This window comes from Dipodomys merriami, unplaced genomic scaffold (genome assembly GCF_024711535.1).
Source record: "Dipodomys merriami isolate MVZ:Mamm:240054 unplaced genomic scaffold, mDipMer1.0.p SCAF_21, whole genome shotgun sequence".
Taxonomy (NCBI): Eukaryota; Metazoa; Chordata; class Mammalia; order Rodentia; family Heteromyidae; genus Dipodomys; species Dipodomys merriami.
In genome coordinates this window covers 26,748,195-26,766,462 of record NW_027203493.1, presented here as the reverse complement: position 1 = coordinate 26,766,462, position 18,268 = coordinate 26,748,195, and the positions used below count along the sequence as shown (strand labels likewise).

At 39.6% G+C, this 18,268-nt stretch overlaps 1 protein-coding gene across 1 annotated transcript in view; it reads left to right on the top strand.

Annotated features, from left to right (window-relative positions):
• Slc6a5 (solute carrier family 6 member 5) overlaps nt 1-3,642 on the top strand; it is a 52,979-nt gene extending 49,337 nt beyond the window's left edge. Inside the window, exons 14-15 of the mRNA XM_070032058.1 lie at nt 253-420; nt 3,457-3,642. Of these exons, the coding sequence (XP_069888159.1) occupies nt 253-420; nt 3,457-3,612 (324 nt within the window). The 3' untranslated portion in view covers nt 3,613-3,642. The remainder of the gene's footprint in view (nt 1-252; nt 421-3,456) is intronic.
• The last annotated feature ends 14,626 nt before the right edge of the window (nt 3,643-18,268 follow it).

Here is an 18,268-nt window from a genome sequence, read left to right as displayed (position 1 = left end):
ACGCACACGCACACACACACACAATTCCTAGGGGATGGTAAATGCTGGGGCAGCAGCAGCTAAATGCATGTGATCATCACCTCTTTGAAATTCAGTTTCTTCATTTGGAACGTTCTGTTTCAGAGTGGACATGGGTATGAAATAAGATAATGGAAATGAAAGCATCAGGCTCATAACGGGTTCAGCACATGCCTGTTGAATAATGCATGATCACAGCACCACCCTAACGTTGGATTTCTCTTTTTTCCCCAGTTTATCCTTTGCTTTAGCTTTTACCAGTGGGAGCCAATGACCTATGGCTCTTACCGCTACCCAAACTGGTCCATGGTGCTCGGATGGTTAATGCTTGCCTGCTCAGTTATCTGGATCCCGATTATGTTTGTGATAAAAATGCATCTGGCCCCTGGAAGATTTATTGAGGTAATTCTATTTGCTTTCCCCCTGCTATCCTATTCTCTCCTTCAGGAGAGCCCCTAAAAGCAGTGTGCATTAAAAAAACAGCAACAACAACCCATAAACACACACAAAAGATCCAGTCAACTTATTCAAGAGGGAAATTAAGTGATTGCAGTTGCCATGGTTTCTATGAAATCCATATGTATATAACCCTTGTAATTGGGGTGTGCAGCCAACCCACAGGCTGAGCTTTGCCATGCTGCTCCTGTTGTGGGGACAGCTCTGAGGAACGAATGATCAGAGTGTCTCCTCTTTCTGAAGCTTCCTTCTCCTCCTCCTTCTCTCCCCTTAGCCACCATTTGAATCTCATTCTTTAGTTCTTTTATTTGTTTGTTTTTTATCGGCCATGGAACTTGAACTCTGGGCCTCAGCTCTTCAGCTCAAAGCTAGTGCTCTACCACTTGAGCCACAATGCCACTTCCGGTTTTCTGGTGGTTTATTGGAGATAAAAGTCTCATGGACTTTCCTGCCAGGGCTGGCTTTGAACCATGATCCTTAGATCTCAGCTTCCGGAGTAGCTAGGATTACAGGCGTGAGTCACTAGTGCCTGGCTCATTCTTTAGTTTTTAACCACATATCAGCTCCTCCCTTTCCTGATATGCCTCTCTATCCAAGCCTCCTTCCTACCAAATATTAATTACCATTACATTTCAAATGACCACTCCTTCTTTTGGTTCTTGTGTTAGGAATGACTGAAAGGTCCAACTTCATAACATTTTACTATTTTCATAGGCTGTAATAAGAACTCATGTAGGAGACAGGTATGGTGGTACATGCCTGGATTCTCAGCTACTCTGGAGGCAGAGATTGAGAGAATCATGGTTCAAAGATAGCTTATGCAAGAATATTAGTGAGAACCTATCTCAAGCAATGAGACAAGTATGGTGGTATGTACCTGAGATCCCAGCTACACAGGAAACATAGATGGTGGTTCAAAGCTGGCCTTATATAAAATAACTAAAAGGAAGAAAACAAGCAAAAGGGCTAGAGGTGTGACTCAAGTGGTAGAACACCTGCTAACATGTATGGGCCCCTGAGTACAAACCTTGTTACCATCGTTAAAAAAATAAATAAAGATATTCCAGGTCATGGCTGTAATGAAGTGAGAGTTGTCTTTATTAATTCCTCCCAGAAGGCATTTCCCTTTTGTAATAATAATAATAATAATAATAATAATAATAATAATAATAATAATAATAATAATATAATAATATCTACCTTCAGCCTAGAGTCGATAGAAAGGGGACTGCTTGTTGATCCAGTTGATCAGACTTTTGTTGAATACCATTTGTACAGGATTTTAGGAATCAAGACAGAGCTCAGCCATTGCCTTGAAGATACAGGGGCCTGGCATTTTGGACCAGACTCATGCTACTTAGGGGTGGGTCCAGGAGAAATCTGGAAAGCTGTTGGAATTACAAATGCTTAGACTCCAGGAAGCTTTCTGAAACTAGGATCTCTGGGAAGAGAAGGCTGCACATCTCCTCCAAGTGATTCACAGGCATATTCAAATTTGAGACGCATTGGATGAGATCAAGACATAGAAATATCTGCCAACAGAGGGTGGAAAACAGCTCTATGGGCTTTGCTCGTGGGCAGCCAGATTGATAAAATGAGGAGGCTCTGCAGGGAAGAAATAGTATGGGAATAAGGTCATAGTCTACCACACAAGTGTCCATCTACAGATGGGCATGGAGCTGGGCAGTTTAGGCCTAGGAGCCTTCTTATTGAATCAGTGTCCTGGTGTGTGTACATGGAAAATGCTGTTAGGTATCCTTTTGAGGTGAATTAACTGTGGTCCCATGCATTCATGTCCAGCTGTGGGGCAGGAGGAAGAGCTTTGTCTTGCTTCAGATCAACTTTTCCACCAACAGATCTAGAAAAGCTTTCCTCAAACAGATCCTGGTGGATCTTCTGCTACTGTTGTCTTAGGAAATTCTCTAAGCTGATGAGTCAGCCATATAAATTTATTATGGCTGATTCGGGACACAAAGGCAGCAAGCTGACAATTAAGGGGAGATTAAACCAACAGCTAAAAGAACCAGCTTCACTGTAATAGGTAATAAACATATAATTATTCCCTCTTATGTATTCAGAAATATGCTTTCTTTTTTTTTCCTGGAAAGGATTCCAGTCAAATATTGGTTTCCATAAAAATATTCAGTTTAAAGGGTAGAGACACTCCCATTACTTTTAGCTCACTTGCACAAACTCACACTGCTAAACCAAGTTAGGAATATATATTTTTTCATCTGTTTTTTTTTTTTATTGTGAAAATACTGTACAGAGGGGTTGCAATTTCATGGGCAAGATAATGAGTACATTTCTTAACAAGCATTGTAGCCTCCTCCTTTGTTTCTACTTCCCATCCCTTCTCATCTTCCCCCCCTTCCCCTCCCCCTTAGGAATATATAGTTTTTCAACCGATAATTATAATTTTCAGTTGTTCCTAGCAATGACTCTTCAGGTTTCATGTTGCTCCCCTCTGGTCATTTATTTATATTTATTTATTATACACTTCTGGGAAAAATACTAAACAAAACCCAATTATTTTGATGAAGCAACTCACTATAGAGATTATAGAGCAAAAGTCATTGAGCCCATGTCTTTTGCTGACTGGGTTTAGCAGCAGAGACAGACTCTCACAGATTCTGCTCATTTGGAGGGGGGAAAATGTGTAATTAAAATCTGGGCCTTTTATCCTCTATTAATCTTGTGCAAGGCAAACATGGAGTAATTGCAATATCGCCTTGCTGGGTGATATAAATAATTTCAAGTGAACCAAAGTGAATCTCTTTCTATTGTCCTTTGCTTAATTAATTAATAGGAACTAATCTTCCTAACTGCCTCTTTTGTGGAGGTGAGGTTGGGGGCTCTTGGCTTCAACAAATGCTCTGGAGAAGTGGTCCTAAGCAGTATGGGGAGGGGTAGGTGGTTCCTAGGGACAAAAGATAGACTACTTCCATAATCATGTGTGTCTCTAACATTTTGTTTTTGCAGAGGCTGAAGTTGGTGTGTTCTCCACAGCCAGACTGGGGCCCGTTCTTAGCTCAACACCGTGGAGAACGTTACAAGAATATGATTGACCCCTTGGGAACTTCTTCCCTGGGACTCAAACTGCCAGTAAAGGATTTAGAACTGGGTACCCAGTGTTAGTCCCATGGTATAGGATAGTCCAGACTTCATTTTGTTTTAACTCTCTTCCTACCCTTGAGATTTTCCCAAGTTTTAGTCCCGGTTTTCTTCTTTCTCCAGACATGTTGGTTCACAGCCATGCATGAGAGTGTTACATAGAAAATAGGCCATAGTGTCGCATGCTATAGTGAGACGCATACAGACCACTGGAAGAACTGCTTGCCTGAGCCCATGGTGTCACTGTCTGGAAGGGTTGCTCCTTTGAGCACTTGCTTTATCCTAGGAGAATGGGTTGACTGGGTGAGCTCTGTTTGGTTTGGTCAATAGAGAAGTGCCTACTGTGTGTTGTCATTGGAGGAAGCCAGTAGGGCATGCAGAGAATGGTAGATTTCCAGGACTGTTTATTTGGATTTGTCAGTCTTTTAGAGCTGAGCGGAGAAATGTAGTGATTTTATTCAGAAGAGAGAAGTTTAGGTTGTACATTTAGAAGGACCAATTGTTTGGATATAAGATAAGGCTGGTAGATTTGGACACTATTAAAGTGGTGAACTTTGTATTTGATGTCACAATTGGGTATCTGTTTCCTTCATTTGGACCAAGTGTACCACAAACTGGGATATTTCACTGTCTGTCCACTGTGGGTCTGGGTGAAGTGTCCATTCTCTTCCCTCAAGTCATCTTTTATTATTATTATTAGTAGTAGTAGTCGTATTGTTAAAACAACCACATTTGTGACTTTGGTTGATTATTTCTTACACCTCTGCACAAGAAGCCCTCCTATATTTTGTGCCTGATTTTTCTTTTTTATGCTCATAGCCGAGCTCTAGCCTCAAAGCAGAGTGGTCCAATGTCATGATGCTTTGTTTCTTCTTCTTTAAATGTCTTTCTGAAAGCTAAAGATACCTTGTCTTTCAACCTCTGGGAAAAGCAAGACTTAACCTGATTCTATCTAATATATATATGATGCAAACCTTTAAATGACACTTTCACAATTTTTACTCTTTTTCATTCACAGTAAATTCCAATTGTGATCATAGAGAAATTGAAGAAATACAGGATGTAGTAGAAAGCAATCATGATATTTACCACTCTGGTAGTACATCTTAGACCACTGTATTTACAGAAATATCTGATAAATACAGCTTAGGTAAGTAGTGAGTGAGCCAATTAAGACTATAGCTTTTAAGACGACATTTAGCCAATTCAATTCCAGAGTTCCCTATGCACAGTGCTTATTGTAACTGTACTCTAATGAGAGCAAATCATGTGTTGGCTGAGATTGGTGAAGCCGTAACCTTTATAATCTTCTTGTATCCTGAACATGCATATATGAGATTTTTAAAATGTGCTCATGTAGTGTGTACTTATAGTGGTGTTTTCTGTCCTTATAAATATCTTAGGAATCATTATAGAGATGGTGCATTTAGCATAGTATAGTCTGAGCTCTCCCCCCCTACCCACAGTATTAATATCTAAACCTAAAATTGTTCCCTCCATAGGAGACCATTTCAATCATTTTCTTCATATTACAGGGTCTCAGGCAAAGTGTTTTAGTTCAAATCTTGTGAATTGATGTGACATTTTCATCCTCAACAACAGATTTTAATGTAACATTTTCAGAATGATAACTTCATTTGTATAAAAGTATCTCAACTCATTTTACCAAGTTCTTCCATTTCTAGGGCAAATATCATCATCATTTGCCAACGATTTATGAACTTCCAGCTTCCCAAAATAGCCTGTTGGGGGTGGGGGGAGGGAAAGGTTTTAGGAAAGGAAAGAAAGATGGGATCTGAGCTGTAGGTTTCATGTCTTTCATCAACAGTGTGTATTTTTCTCTCTTCCTTCTTTTCCTTTCCCTCTGTCTCCCTAAGGTAGGCCTTGGTGGGCTCTCTCACAGAGACTAAACCTGGAGCCTCCCTGAAACTTAACGTCAGGAACCAGAGCCATGGTCTCACCTGTCCACTGTTAGCCACTGTGTTTTGTCTATTCTCAGCACTTGTTTCCCTAAGAAAGCCATGTTTCTGAGAAGCCCCTCTTCCTGTACCAGATGACACAAGGTGGCACCAGAAATTAGCCTTTCCAATCAGTAGCTTGGGAAGTGAGTTGACTGTATAGAAATAAGATAGGCCTGGAAATTATCTGTAGCTCCTTTCCAGTTTGAAGTTTGAAGAAAAGTGCTTAAACTTATTAGCATTCTTTCATGGGGTTGGAGTCTGAGGCTGGAAGCCAAACCAATTTCTGCGAATTATTGCTGCCCCGATTAAAAGAAGGGGGAGTAGCCCCATTGATGTTGCCAGATATAAATTGAAAAGTGACTTAATTGTAAGGATTGAGTCTTCCTCCTTAGCTAGTGTACATTCTATTTAGGACTGGCTATGCCTTGTTTATTAGGGTTTGTAAGACCTTAGATAAGAACCAGTATTTGCTTCTTCAACAGCTGGACTTTTTTTTTTAAGTTGTGTTTTTTTAAAAAAATTAAAATTTATTTTTCCTTGCAATTTTCAAGTTGAATATAAAATCTACTTGAAGGAAGAGGCTCAGGTGAAAAGTTCTGAACTTACTCCAGAAATGCTTACCTTTTAAATCTGATTGTGTTGGGTTTTAGAGCCCTGTTCACCTTCAAGACTATCGCTGGCAGGGAAGCGTTTGGTGTGGGAGCTGTTTTCAGTATCTGGTGTATCTCCAGTGTTGCACCTCCTGTGTATTTGGCTGGGATGCTGAGAGCTGAGTTGTATACCGCCAGATGGTTTGTTTCCGCACAGTCAATTGGAAGAAAAAAAATTGAATGAATGCAAATAAAATAAATAACACTGTAGTATACTGCCACCTGAGAGCTGCCCTTCAAACTGAAGAGAAAAAACAACAGCAACAACAACTGAGTTACTTAGAAAAGACTTTCATTGGTTTGCTGTGAAGCATGATGGGGTAGTTTCCACTAGTGATATTATTTCATTCCATCCACAAATGCCAGAACCCATTCAGAGAAAAACAAGCCATATGTGAAAAACAGTTACCCTGAAATATCCTTAATGGAGAAAAAAAAGTATATTTCTTAACTATTGATGTTGTGGCTTCTTATGCAAATGTTTGTCTTGCACATTAGTAACTTTTACTCTTTTTTTTTTAGGGCTGTGTTTGTTGTGTACAAATGTGTCCAGTGCTGGTATTTTTGTAGTCGTTCTTTCTCCTGTATATTTATTTATTGCATGATATCTGTGGTCAATGAAAAATCTTGATGACCTCAATGTCTTTGCAATTTCCAATGTGTTTCTAAGACATCAGAAATGGAATCAACTTGTATTTCAGTGAGCAGCACTTTAAACAAAAAGAGTTTAATGTGATGATCTTTAATTGGGTAAGATTTTGGTTGTCTTTATGCCAATGTCTTATGTGATGGCACTTGAGTTTTCATTTCAGTATGTCTTCTATTGATCTCCATGTGCCTCAGTGCTCCTTGTTTACCATCTCCTGTCAGCATGGTTTTTCCATGCTTTAAATTCAGATTTTTCTTTCCTCACTGTTCCCAGAGGCTGGCATGTAACTATTGCTAGATGGATGTGTGTTGGCAGGAACAGACTGCTCCTGGAGTACCTGGGTAGGATTTGCAAAGTGTTTTTGTTTTGAGGCAGATGACCTGAATGGAAGTGTTTTACATAGCAGGTTGCCTTTCAGGGACACAGGCCAAGGCCAACAAATGAGCATTTCCTGTTTTATACTGGGTATCATCCAGAAAATTTCCAGGCTGGGAGGAAAGGCAGGTGATTTGGGCCTTGATTCTCATTTCCCTGGAGTGGCCCTGAGATTTCCCAAAGTGAAGCTTCCTGTCTTTCCCAGGTTTTGTTTCTGATCTGGAGAGGCCAAGGAATTGTCAAATGTGATCTCTGCTCAGGTCATCTCACAACAGCCTGCTGCCAAAGAGAAAGTGCTTTTGTGTTGGGTGTTTTTCACCTCTGAAAAGCAAGCAGTGGTTTGATTTACCTGTTGTGGATGAGGCAACCATTTGCCTTTGGGGTGTTTTGTTAGAGTGATACTTAGTAACAGAGTAGGAGCTGTTTGCCTCTCATTTGTTGGTCGTTTTTTGCACTTTATTATAGACCTATCAAGTAATAGGTTAATTCTTAAATTGCGTATGGATAATATCAGCAATGCAAGCATCTTATGTGGGTACTGTTGCCCATGAAAAAAAGATATGTTCCCCAATCAAGTCCTTATATTTTTTCATTAACTGTACATGAAGAAAATATATTATGTTACAAATGATGCATCATATATACATATATATCTTATAGAGTACATATTATATACTATGCATTATTCATTTAAGAGGTCATTATTCTTGAGGCCCTACCTCAAATTTTGTATTTATGTGTATAAATGCAATTTATTGTATTATATATTTGCTTATTATATACTGATATAAATTAGAATTTATCCTAACAATGTATGAGTCCACAAAAACCCTAAATAAATGTCAGTGTTTAAAATATGACGATCATAGTATTGTGTCTGTTACAAATGCATTAATCACTATTTTTCTTTCTTAACAAAGGGGGCTCCACATTTCCCCAGTATTGATCTGTTTTATTGTGAGAAGACTGGAATGGCCATGGAAAATTGCCCTCCTGGGAAACTGAGATATTGTTGTGCAACTGCAGGAACAAATATAAATTAAATTGTTATATTCTTAATCACTGGAATGCACTATTCTCTGCTGAATTATTAATTGTCCCCTTATAGGGAGGAAAGAGAAAATGAGACAGAGAGAAAGATCTAAGGAAGGGAGACTGGACAAATTATTATTTTGTCAGTTCTCAATTCAAGTTTATTTCAATTCAGAAAACATCTACACAGGTCATGAGTAATGCTAGGCTCCAGGAAGCATCGCATGAAATAGTCCTAGATTTGAAGAGTCTGGTAGACAGAGTACTCATTAAATAAGCAAATGTCATTTCTATTCTTGTAAATATGTGGAATCCCAGGTTTCCTGCTCTGAGATAGGGCCCCGAGGTCCCATGTCAAGAGCTCGCCTGTCCTTGATGTCAACTTAGATGTTTGACTCTTTTCTTAAGTGAACACAATGTACATAACACATGTTCTGCCACCATTTTCAGCTTTAATGTTAGACAGCTACATGGAAGTTCTGGGCCAGCTTCAATGGGAAGAGAAAAGCCTTCACAAGCTTATGCCAAGAGCACAGGTGTCCATCCTGTAGTCCAACTTTAGGCTGAGAAAAGCCTACAGCAAAAAAAATAATATTGCACATACACTCAATAATGGCCATGAAATTACACTTCAGAAGATGTACAGTGTGGCAAATACCAAAAAAAGCCAGCGTTTATGTCTTCTCTCTCCAGCAAGGATCCTGGCAAGAAGATTCTCTACAGGATCAAACTTTGGGATAGGCTCAGCATCTTCCTGAGTTTCCTTTGTTCTCAGTGTGTGTGTGTGTATGTGTGTGTATGTGTGCATGCATGGGTGTGTTTAGAAAGTTCTCAGATGTGCAGAAATTAGATAGACTAGATGATGAAGCCTTATGCCACATCACTCAATTTCCATATTTATCAAGTCATGACCAAATTTTATTTCATTTATGATCCTCCTTACCCTAAGAGGTATTTCTTTAGAATTTTTTTAAAGCTGATACGCAATTCCATGGGGCTCGGTTGCCCTTTGACCATTATTTTCTAAGTAGTAGATATGAATTACTTTTGTGTGGCTGTGACCAAAAAACCTGGAAGAATAACATAGAGGGGCAAATGTTTATTCTGGCTTGTTTACAGGGAGTTTGGTTCATAATTGCATCATGATAACATGAGCACATGGCGTAGAAAGCTCTTTACCTCATGGCTGACTGAAACAGAGGCAGTTACCAGAGATCAGGTATAATCTTCAAAGGCAAGGCTCCAAACTGATCTATTTTCTCAGCTAGGCCTCACCTACCTAAGTTTCTACTACCTCCTAAATGTTGCTGGAAGTGAGGAGCCAGACAACCAATGCATGAGCCTGTGTGTGACACTTCATTTCTGAACCATAACAAGGGGTAAGGACCAATACAGGAAACCTAGAGTTCACACAGTGATGGCAGATCCAGACTACTCTGGGATGTTAGGAAGAAATGATACAAGGGTCTCTCTGGAAGGAGAAGGTCATGGGAGGTCCACTCAGAGATATCCTGGCTTCCTTATCAAAACTTGTTCCTTGTCCGCATTTGTATACCATCTTTTCCTCCTCTTAGACTTCATTGCTGTTCTCCTTTTCTCCTCTCTCTCTCTCTCTCTCTCTCTCTCTCTCTCTCTCTCTCTCTCTCTCTCTCTCTCTCTCTCTCTCGTTTTGGTGCAGATCTTAGGGCTTAAGCTCAAGGCCTGGGCACTATTCCTGAGCTTTTTTGCTCAAGGCTAGTGCTTTACCACATGAGCCACAGCTTCACTTTTAGCTTTTTTGGTGATTAATTGGTGATAAGAATCTCACAGACTTTCCTGTCCTGTCTGGCTTCAATCCTTAGTCTTCAGGTCTCAGCCTCCTGAGTAGCTAGGATTACAGGTGTGAGCCACCCAGTGCCAAGTTCTCCTCTTCTTTTTCATTAGCATTAGTTAATTATACAAAAGAGTTTCATTGTGCTATGCACATACATGCATATAATGTACTTTAATCGAAGTCACCCATCTATATTATTCTTTAACTCCATCCCTCTTTTTTCTTTCCATTTTAAGTTTTTGTGGACTTCATTGTGCTCCTCTCTCTCTCTCTCTCTCTCTATATATATATATATACATACACATATGCATGTGTATATATGTGAACACATATAAATATATATGTGCATAAACATACACATACGTATCCTACAAGCATACATATACGCACATGAATATTATGTTTATTATAGTCATCCTATCACCCTCTCTCTCCTCTTCCACTCCTCATTGAAACAGTCTGCCATATACCTACTACTTTCTTTTTTTATATTTTATTACCATATATTAGTTGTATAAGGGGGTGTTGTTGTGACTCGTGTACATGCATACAGTGCATACCAATCAAACTGACTTCCTGCACTCTCCCATCCTTTCCTCCCATTTCTGAAAACAATTTCTTATTCAGCTTCCTCCTGCTCTTTTGGATTATTTTCTGCCTGTGCTTTTTTTACTCTCCTTGCCTAGATGTCTCTCCCACAAGTAGAGATTCAGAATCTCATGATTATATAGAACTCCAAGGTCATTTACATCCGAGACATGAATTCTTTCATGACAGTCTATTTTGTTGGAATTGTATTTACAAAGATATGCATGTGGGATGAGAACTTGCTGTTTTAAAGATTCACAGTAGGGTCCCCTTTTAGCAGAACACTTCTCTAGTGCTTTTAAAATGGCCCAACTTTACAAAGATTGGATTTGTTTCTCTGATTAGATGTGGACAAAGCCCATGTATAGTTCAGGCAGCTCCTTTTTTGCCTTTCATGCTATTTGTAGTTCTATGAGAATTTTTGTATTGAAAATTATTTTTATTCTTTTTTATTCCATTTTTATTCCTTTTGCAGAAGACTTCCTATAGATCCTTGTAGGTTTAGGAGGAAAGACTGATGGGAGTAGAATGTGAATCAACACCAAAGCTGAGTCGCATTTCCTCAGTCATTGATTCTTTTGCCCCTTTAGTTATTTTCACATATATTCAATGTCATAATTATTTATGCATTTCTAGGACCTAATAGTTTGTGACACAAAGCTGATACTCAAAAATGCATTTTTTTAAAAATTGAACAAACAAATATTGAGTGTTGGCTCTGACTGAAGAATAGAGCTTTGTGTTACAGTGTGCAAGGAACTATGGGTAAAACTGGATCTATCTACTGGGTTACTCACAGTGAGTGGGATCATGATATGTGCACACACAGCCACAACACATATTGGAGAGTACTGGAATCCCATGTAGGACAGGTTTGTGGAAATCAGAGGAAGAAGTTCCCCGTGGCTTCATGAAAAAGCATGTTGGTATATGGGAGCTGGCCTCTCAGTAGGACAGCAAGACCGTCTTCCAGGTAGATGAAAGCAAATAAGGTATACAACCTCTGGGTAAGACAGACCTTTTTTCTTTTGCTCAAGGCTAGTTCGCTACCACTTAAGCCACAGCACCACTTCAGCTTTTTCTGAGTAGTTTATTGGAGATAAGAGTCTCAAGGAGTTTCCTGCCCCAGCTGGCTCCTGAGTAGCTAGGATTACAGGTGTGAGCCACCAGCACCCAGCTCAGACCATTTTTTTTTAAAAAAAGGAAGGAATGTTGTTACAGTAGACAGAACAAGTTTATTGGAAAGCAAAAGGAAAGCAGCAAAGGACTCTCCTAAGAGAGGGACCCCAAAAGATGTCTCAAGAAAGACCATTTTAAGAATGAATGTTGAGTGGATCCGGATAGCATTGATGGAAAGAGAGATCTAAGGCTGAAAAATGTAGTTTATAAGTGCTTTCAGTGGCCACACAGAGTTGAGATGTTATGTGGCAGGCCACAGTGGGCAAAATGTAGGTAGTAGATTGATATTTCCTGGCAGAAAGATATTTGGTATCTTTGAGGATAGAGATGACAGTCTTCTTGACTGCTTTCCCATAAAATGGGTCACTCACATTGGATTGAGGCCCATATTGAACTCATTGTAACTTGATTCTCTCTACAAAGACTCCACTTTCCAAATATGGTCGTACTATCAGGTACCAGGCTTAAGACTTGAACTTGTCTTTTGGTATGTATGTGTGTGTCTATGTGTGTGTGTTGAAGGACACAGTACATCATATAACTGCCGTCTCATTTTCTCCTGTTTTATAAGCAAGTTTGTTACATGTCCACAATGTGAAGGTAGTTGTTAAGCTGTTTGGACAAAGGACAATAACTTTGGGAGTGGGAATTTGAAAGCTGTAGATGGGAAGTGTCTCATGCTTGGATTTACCTGTAGCCTATGGATTCAATTTGAATAGTGACAAGGAATCCTTCCCCCCTTTTCTTTGTGGGATCCACTACCCTTGAGAAATGGAATCAGCAATGGAGTATCTCTGGGGGCCAGGGGAGCAAGTCAATAGGCCATTGCCTTGGTGATAGCCAATAAGAAGTCAGTTCTCTATGCTATAAGAACATCTTTTGTTGCATTCACTCAACTATTATTGTGCTCCTGAAATGTGCCAGGCACTGCACTAAGTGGAAAAGTACTATGGTGAACAAGGAAGACAAAATTCTGACTCTGTGGAGCGGGGGCTGTATTTGGGAAGACAAAATCATAAAGTAGAAAGCGTTGGGGATAAAGTAGAATGCTTTTTTTTTTTTTAAGGTAAATTCTCTCCCAAGGAGCCAACATTTTAGCAGAAGTTTTAGTCACGTTAAAAGTGAATACTCAAATGTTTTTTTTCTTTCTTGCTATTGTTTCTAGCATATTTATAAAATATTTCTTTGTTGCTTTGTATGTCCCTCCTCCACGGTATAACCCCTGTTTTCACTGTATTGATGTTGGTATAATTTGTGGAGGGGAAGGGAAAAAACAAATTGTTTAACTAGGGATACAGGTGGACCCATTGCAACAATGAGATGTACAAACCATTATGTCGAAAAACAAATGGGGGTGATTGGGGAAGGGTGGGGGGGCGGGGACAGGAAGGGGGAAGATGGGAAGGGATGGTAAGGGGAAACAAAGGAGGAGGCAACAATGCTTGATAAGTAATGTACTCATTACCTTGCTCATGTAATTGTAACCCCTCTGTAAGGTATTTTCACACACACACACATACAGACACACAAAGTGCACCAAACAAAGATTCATGGTGGACTATTCCAGGTAGAAAAAGAGTAAGGACAAAGACCACAAGGAAGGATGGAATGTTAATGTTTAAGGTACTTCAAAAATAATCCATCCGGAGTGAGGGAGGGAGGAATGGGGAGAGATAACACTGGGGAAGTGGGCAGGGCCTTATAAAGATGTTTGGATTGTTCTAAAATATGACTTGCAGGAGGACTTTTGGACAAGGAAATATGATTTGGTCATGCTTTGAAAAGCAGACTATGTCTTCTGGAGAAGAGAAGTGACTGAAATGTAGAGGGCAAGAATGGAGGCAGTGGGAACAGTCTGGAGTGTGCTCTGCTCTATTCCAAGGAATAGCTGGTGATGGATTGGAGCTGGGGCTGGTAAGTCGTGACTAATGGGATTTTTCTTTTTTTTTTAATTTTTCTTTTTTTAAAATTTTTTATTTATTTTTTATTGTGAAAATACTGTACAGAGGGGTTACAATTACATGGGCAAGATAATGAGTACATTTCTTATCAAGCATTGTAGCCTCCTCCTTTGTTTCCCCTTCACATCCCTTCCCATCCTTTCCCCGTCCCCCCACCCATCCTCCTCACTCCCCCCCCCCAAGTTGTAAAGTTTGTTTTCGACATAACAACTTGTACATCTCATTGTTGCAATGGGTCCACCTGTATCCTTATTTAAACGACTTGTTTTTCCCCTTCCCCTCCACAAATTATACCAACATCAAATACAGTGAAAGCAGGGGTTATACTGTGGGGGAGGGACATACAAAGCAACAAAGAAATCATCTTATAAATGCGTTAGAAACAATCGCATGAAAGAAAAAAAACATTTGAATACATATCTTAGGGTTCATTTCCCTAACATCACCTTATCTGACCTTTTCTGCTTGACTCAGACATATACTAGATATTGCAAATAAGGGAAACCATGGGACCTATGTTTAATGGGATTTTTCTTTAAGGCATACTGGCAGAGTTAGATGACTTGGACACAGGGGCACAAGAACAAGTGGATTATTGGGCTGGAGCATCTAATGAAGGCTGGTACCATCCCAGTTATCAGGGAGTATGTTCTGGAGGAAGGAAAAATTAGAAGTACCACTTGGCTGTTTTGCAATCTTTTGTTATAATCATTAAAGATGTTTAAAAAACAGCTCGAAGTGTAGCTCACATCATAAAATTCACCCATTTAAAGCACACCATTCAACGGCTTCAGTATATTATTAGTATCTGTGAGAGCTTTACACTCATCAACATTAGAACACTTTCAAGACCACAAAAGTAACCCCTATCTTCCTCCCGTCATCTTCCCACCTGACCCCTCAGCCCTAGGCAACCAGTGATTACTGCTCCATTTCTGTAGTCTTGTCTTTTTGGAGATTTCATAGAAATGAAGTTCTTTGATACATGGCCTCTGTGAAGGGTTTCCTTCAGTTAGCATGATGTTCTCAAGTTGATCCATGTTGTACTGTATAGCAGTACCTAATTTCTCTTTATTACTGAACAATATTCCATATATATATATATGTCACACTTTTATCTACTCATCAAAGGACATTGATTTGTTTATAGTTTTAACTTTTGAATAATGCTATAACATTTGTGTACAAGTTAGCTTGTGGGCAAAAGTTTCTATTTCTCTTAATGATAGAATTGATGGATCATATGAAAATTCTATGTGTAGCTTCCTGAAGAACAATTTTACATTCCAGGTAGCAGTATGTAAAGGTGACAATTTCTCCATATTTACACCTACTGTTCGTCTCTTTGATACTGGCCATTCTAATGTGTAGAAGGTGATATTTATTTATTTTTTTGCACTTAAATAGTATGAAGCCCCAGATGGGTTAAAACTTGTGATTCTCCTTGCCTCAGACTCAGTGTGCACTACATGCATACAAATGTGTGCTACTTGCATACAAATGTGCGCTACTGTGCTTGGCTTATTGTGGTTTTGAGTCACATCTTCCACATGGCTAAAAATGTGGAAGATCTTTTCATGTATTTGCTGGCCCCTTCTATATCTTCTTCAGAGAAATGTCTATTCAGAGCCTTTGTATTCATTCAAATTGAGTCTTCATTATGTAGTTTCAGTAGATTTTTAGTAGATCCAAGTCCCAATCAGATACATGTCTGGTAAAAATTGTTTACTATCATGTTGGTTTTGTTCTTTGAAGCACACGTTTTAAAATTTTGATGACATGAGAAAATTGTACTAGTAGGTAGATGGAAATATAGGCCCCCAGGTTCAGAGGAAAGGCAGGAGCACATTTGGGAGTCATTTATAGATATAAATCCAGGAGTATGGATGACAATAATAGAGCAATTGTGAGTAGAAGAGAAAAAGGCTGAGGACTGAATCCTAGGGCACTCCAATCTTTAGAGGTCAGGAAGAAAAAGCAGAGGAGGGATACATAAAAGAAGTTAGTGGCTCTTCGAGAAAGCACATAGGGGGATCACCTTGAATGGGAAAGTGGGCTTAGGATATGGCATTAGGAAAGCCAAGGCCTGTTGTTGTGCCCACTGATCAACATTCTGCCATCAGGCATACACATAGCATGCAGTCCCTTCATTGCCATACAATTTGCTAGGATTCTTCTACGTGGCCTAATAGACCCATGAAACTCAAAATGTCCTTTCAAGGATTAAAAAATTCCACTTTACAGCACTAAAGGCTACAGAGGAGATTGAAGCCCTTAGTTATCTAGGAAAGCTTAATGGCCTTGTTGAGATTAACTATTGTTTCTGTTAATGGATGGAATGCTACACATCTATGACAGAACATATGTCTCCCTTTATTTATTTAATGGAATAAGCAAAAAGGCTCACCCCACAGGACCAGCTAATTACACAGAGGCGTGAAGATGGAGAACTCTAAGGTTCTTAGCCAGATCGCTGAGATCACTGCAATTCTTTTGGGGATCTGGGATTTCTTTCCTTCACTTAAAAAACTTTTGAGAAGGAAGTGGCGCTGTAGCTCAAGTGGTAGAGCGCTCGCCTTGAGTTGAAGAGCTGAGGGACAACGCCCAGGCCCAGAGTTCAAGCCCCACGACCGACAAAACAAAAACAAAAACAAAAACAAAAAAAACAAAAAACAAAAAACTTTTGAGAAGCAAAAAGAAAAAAAGCCGGAAGTGGCGCTGTGGCTCAAGCTGTAGAGCGCTAGCCTTGAGCTGAAGAGCTGAGGGACAGCGCCCAGGCCCAGAGTTCAGCCCCCACGACCACAGGACCCAAAAGGAAAAAAAAAAACTTTTGAGATAGGCTTTATTTTGTTTTCAGTGAACAACCCAGGGATACAGCCAAATTGAGTCAATAGTTCAATTCTTTTTCAAATTAAATACATTTATTGTTATTATAAAGGTGAGGTACAGAGGGATTACAGTTACACGAGTCAGGTAATGAGTACAGTTCCTTTTGCACAGCGACTTCCCTTCTCTCTCTGTCAGTCCATCCCTCCCACCCCCACCCCTGAGTTGTATAGTTCACTTTCACCAATGTCCCATGTGCTCCACTGCTGTACCTGTTCACCTCTTTCCTCTCAAGTTCTGTATGCTTCCCCCCTAAGATAGACACATGAATACACCATACATAAAGAAAAGAAAACAATCTTCCAAAAATTAAAATAAAAACAGTGATCTCTTTTTCCGTATCTTGGAGTTTATTTTGATATATTATTTTATATACATATAAAGAGGCACATAGGTATTACTTCTTTGTGCTTCTCTCCTAAGAGTATCCTCTTTTGATCTCACTGTGTAAGTATGTAGAATCCTGTGTAATATATCATATCCCAGTGTATTTTAGATCTAATTTCTGTCTATCAGAGAGAAGATGCGCCAGTTGTCTCCCTGAGCTTGGCTTACCTCACTTACCATGATTTGTTATAGTTCCATCCATTTCCCTTCAAATGACACAATTTTATTCTAATGGCTGTATAAAATTCCATTGTATACAAGTACCCTTTTTTTGGGTTCATTCATCTATTGTGGGGTATCTGGCCTCTTTTCATATCTTGGCTATTGTGATTAGTGTGGCAATGAACATGGGTGTGCAGGCTTTTTTTTTTTTTTTGGTTGTTGTTGTTTTTAATGTTATATCCTGGCTCATGATGTTAAGGGTAGATTCCTAGGAGTAGTATGGCTGGGTCATAGGGAAGATCTATGTTTAGGTTTTTGAGGAACCTCCAGACTGCTGTCTAGAGGTTCTAGTTTACAATCCCACCAACAGTGCAGTTGCCAATCTAACTGGAGAAAGGTGGCCAATCTAACTGGAGAAAGGTGGAATCTCAGAGTTGTTTTGATTTGCATTTCCTTTATGGCCAGGGATGATGTAGCTCATTCTTTTTATGCATGTACGCAATGTACATTGGTCATATTTGTCTCCCACTCCCTTCTCCTTTCCACTGGTTCCTAAGGATTCCGAGGTTGGTGAGAATAAAAGAAAAAAAAAAAAAGGCCGGGGAGGCAACAGTTCAAAGCCATAAAAGGCTGCTGAGGTATATTTAAAGAAGGCATGGGTCTCTTAACACAGTATGGCCTACGATGTCCCGCATACAGAGCTAGCCTGATTTAGGAAATCTTACCTTTCTTCAAAGTGTGTGACTTAATATTAGCTTTATGTGTAATATGCTCCAGGTGGAAGGAAGAGTTCAGACTCGGGAATGAAGACACAAAGTCAAGGCAGAGAGGTCCCCTCTAGGGCAAGCTGAAGCCTGGGGGAAAAGTTAACATCAGTTTACCTCTTATTATTTCAACTCAGCTTATGGTCTGCACAGAATACTCAGCGACCTGAGGTTTACCTTCTTGTTCATTTCCTTTTTCATCTGCTGAGAGACCACAATGTACAGGGCCAAGTAATAAAACAGCTTGCATGCAGAAACATCCAGAAAAATAAG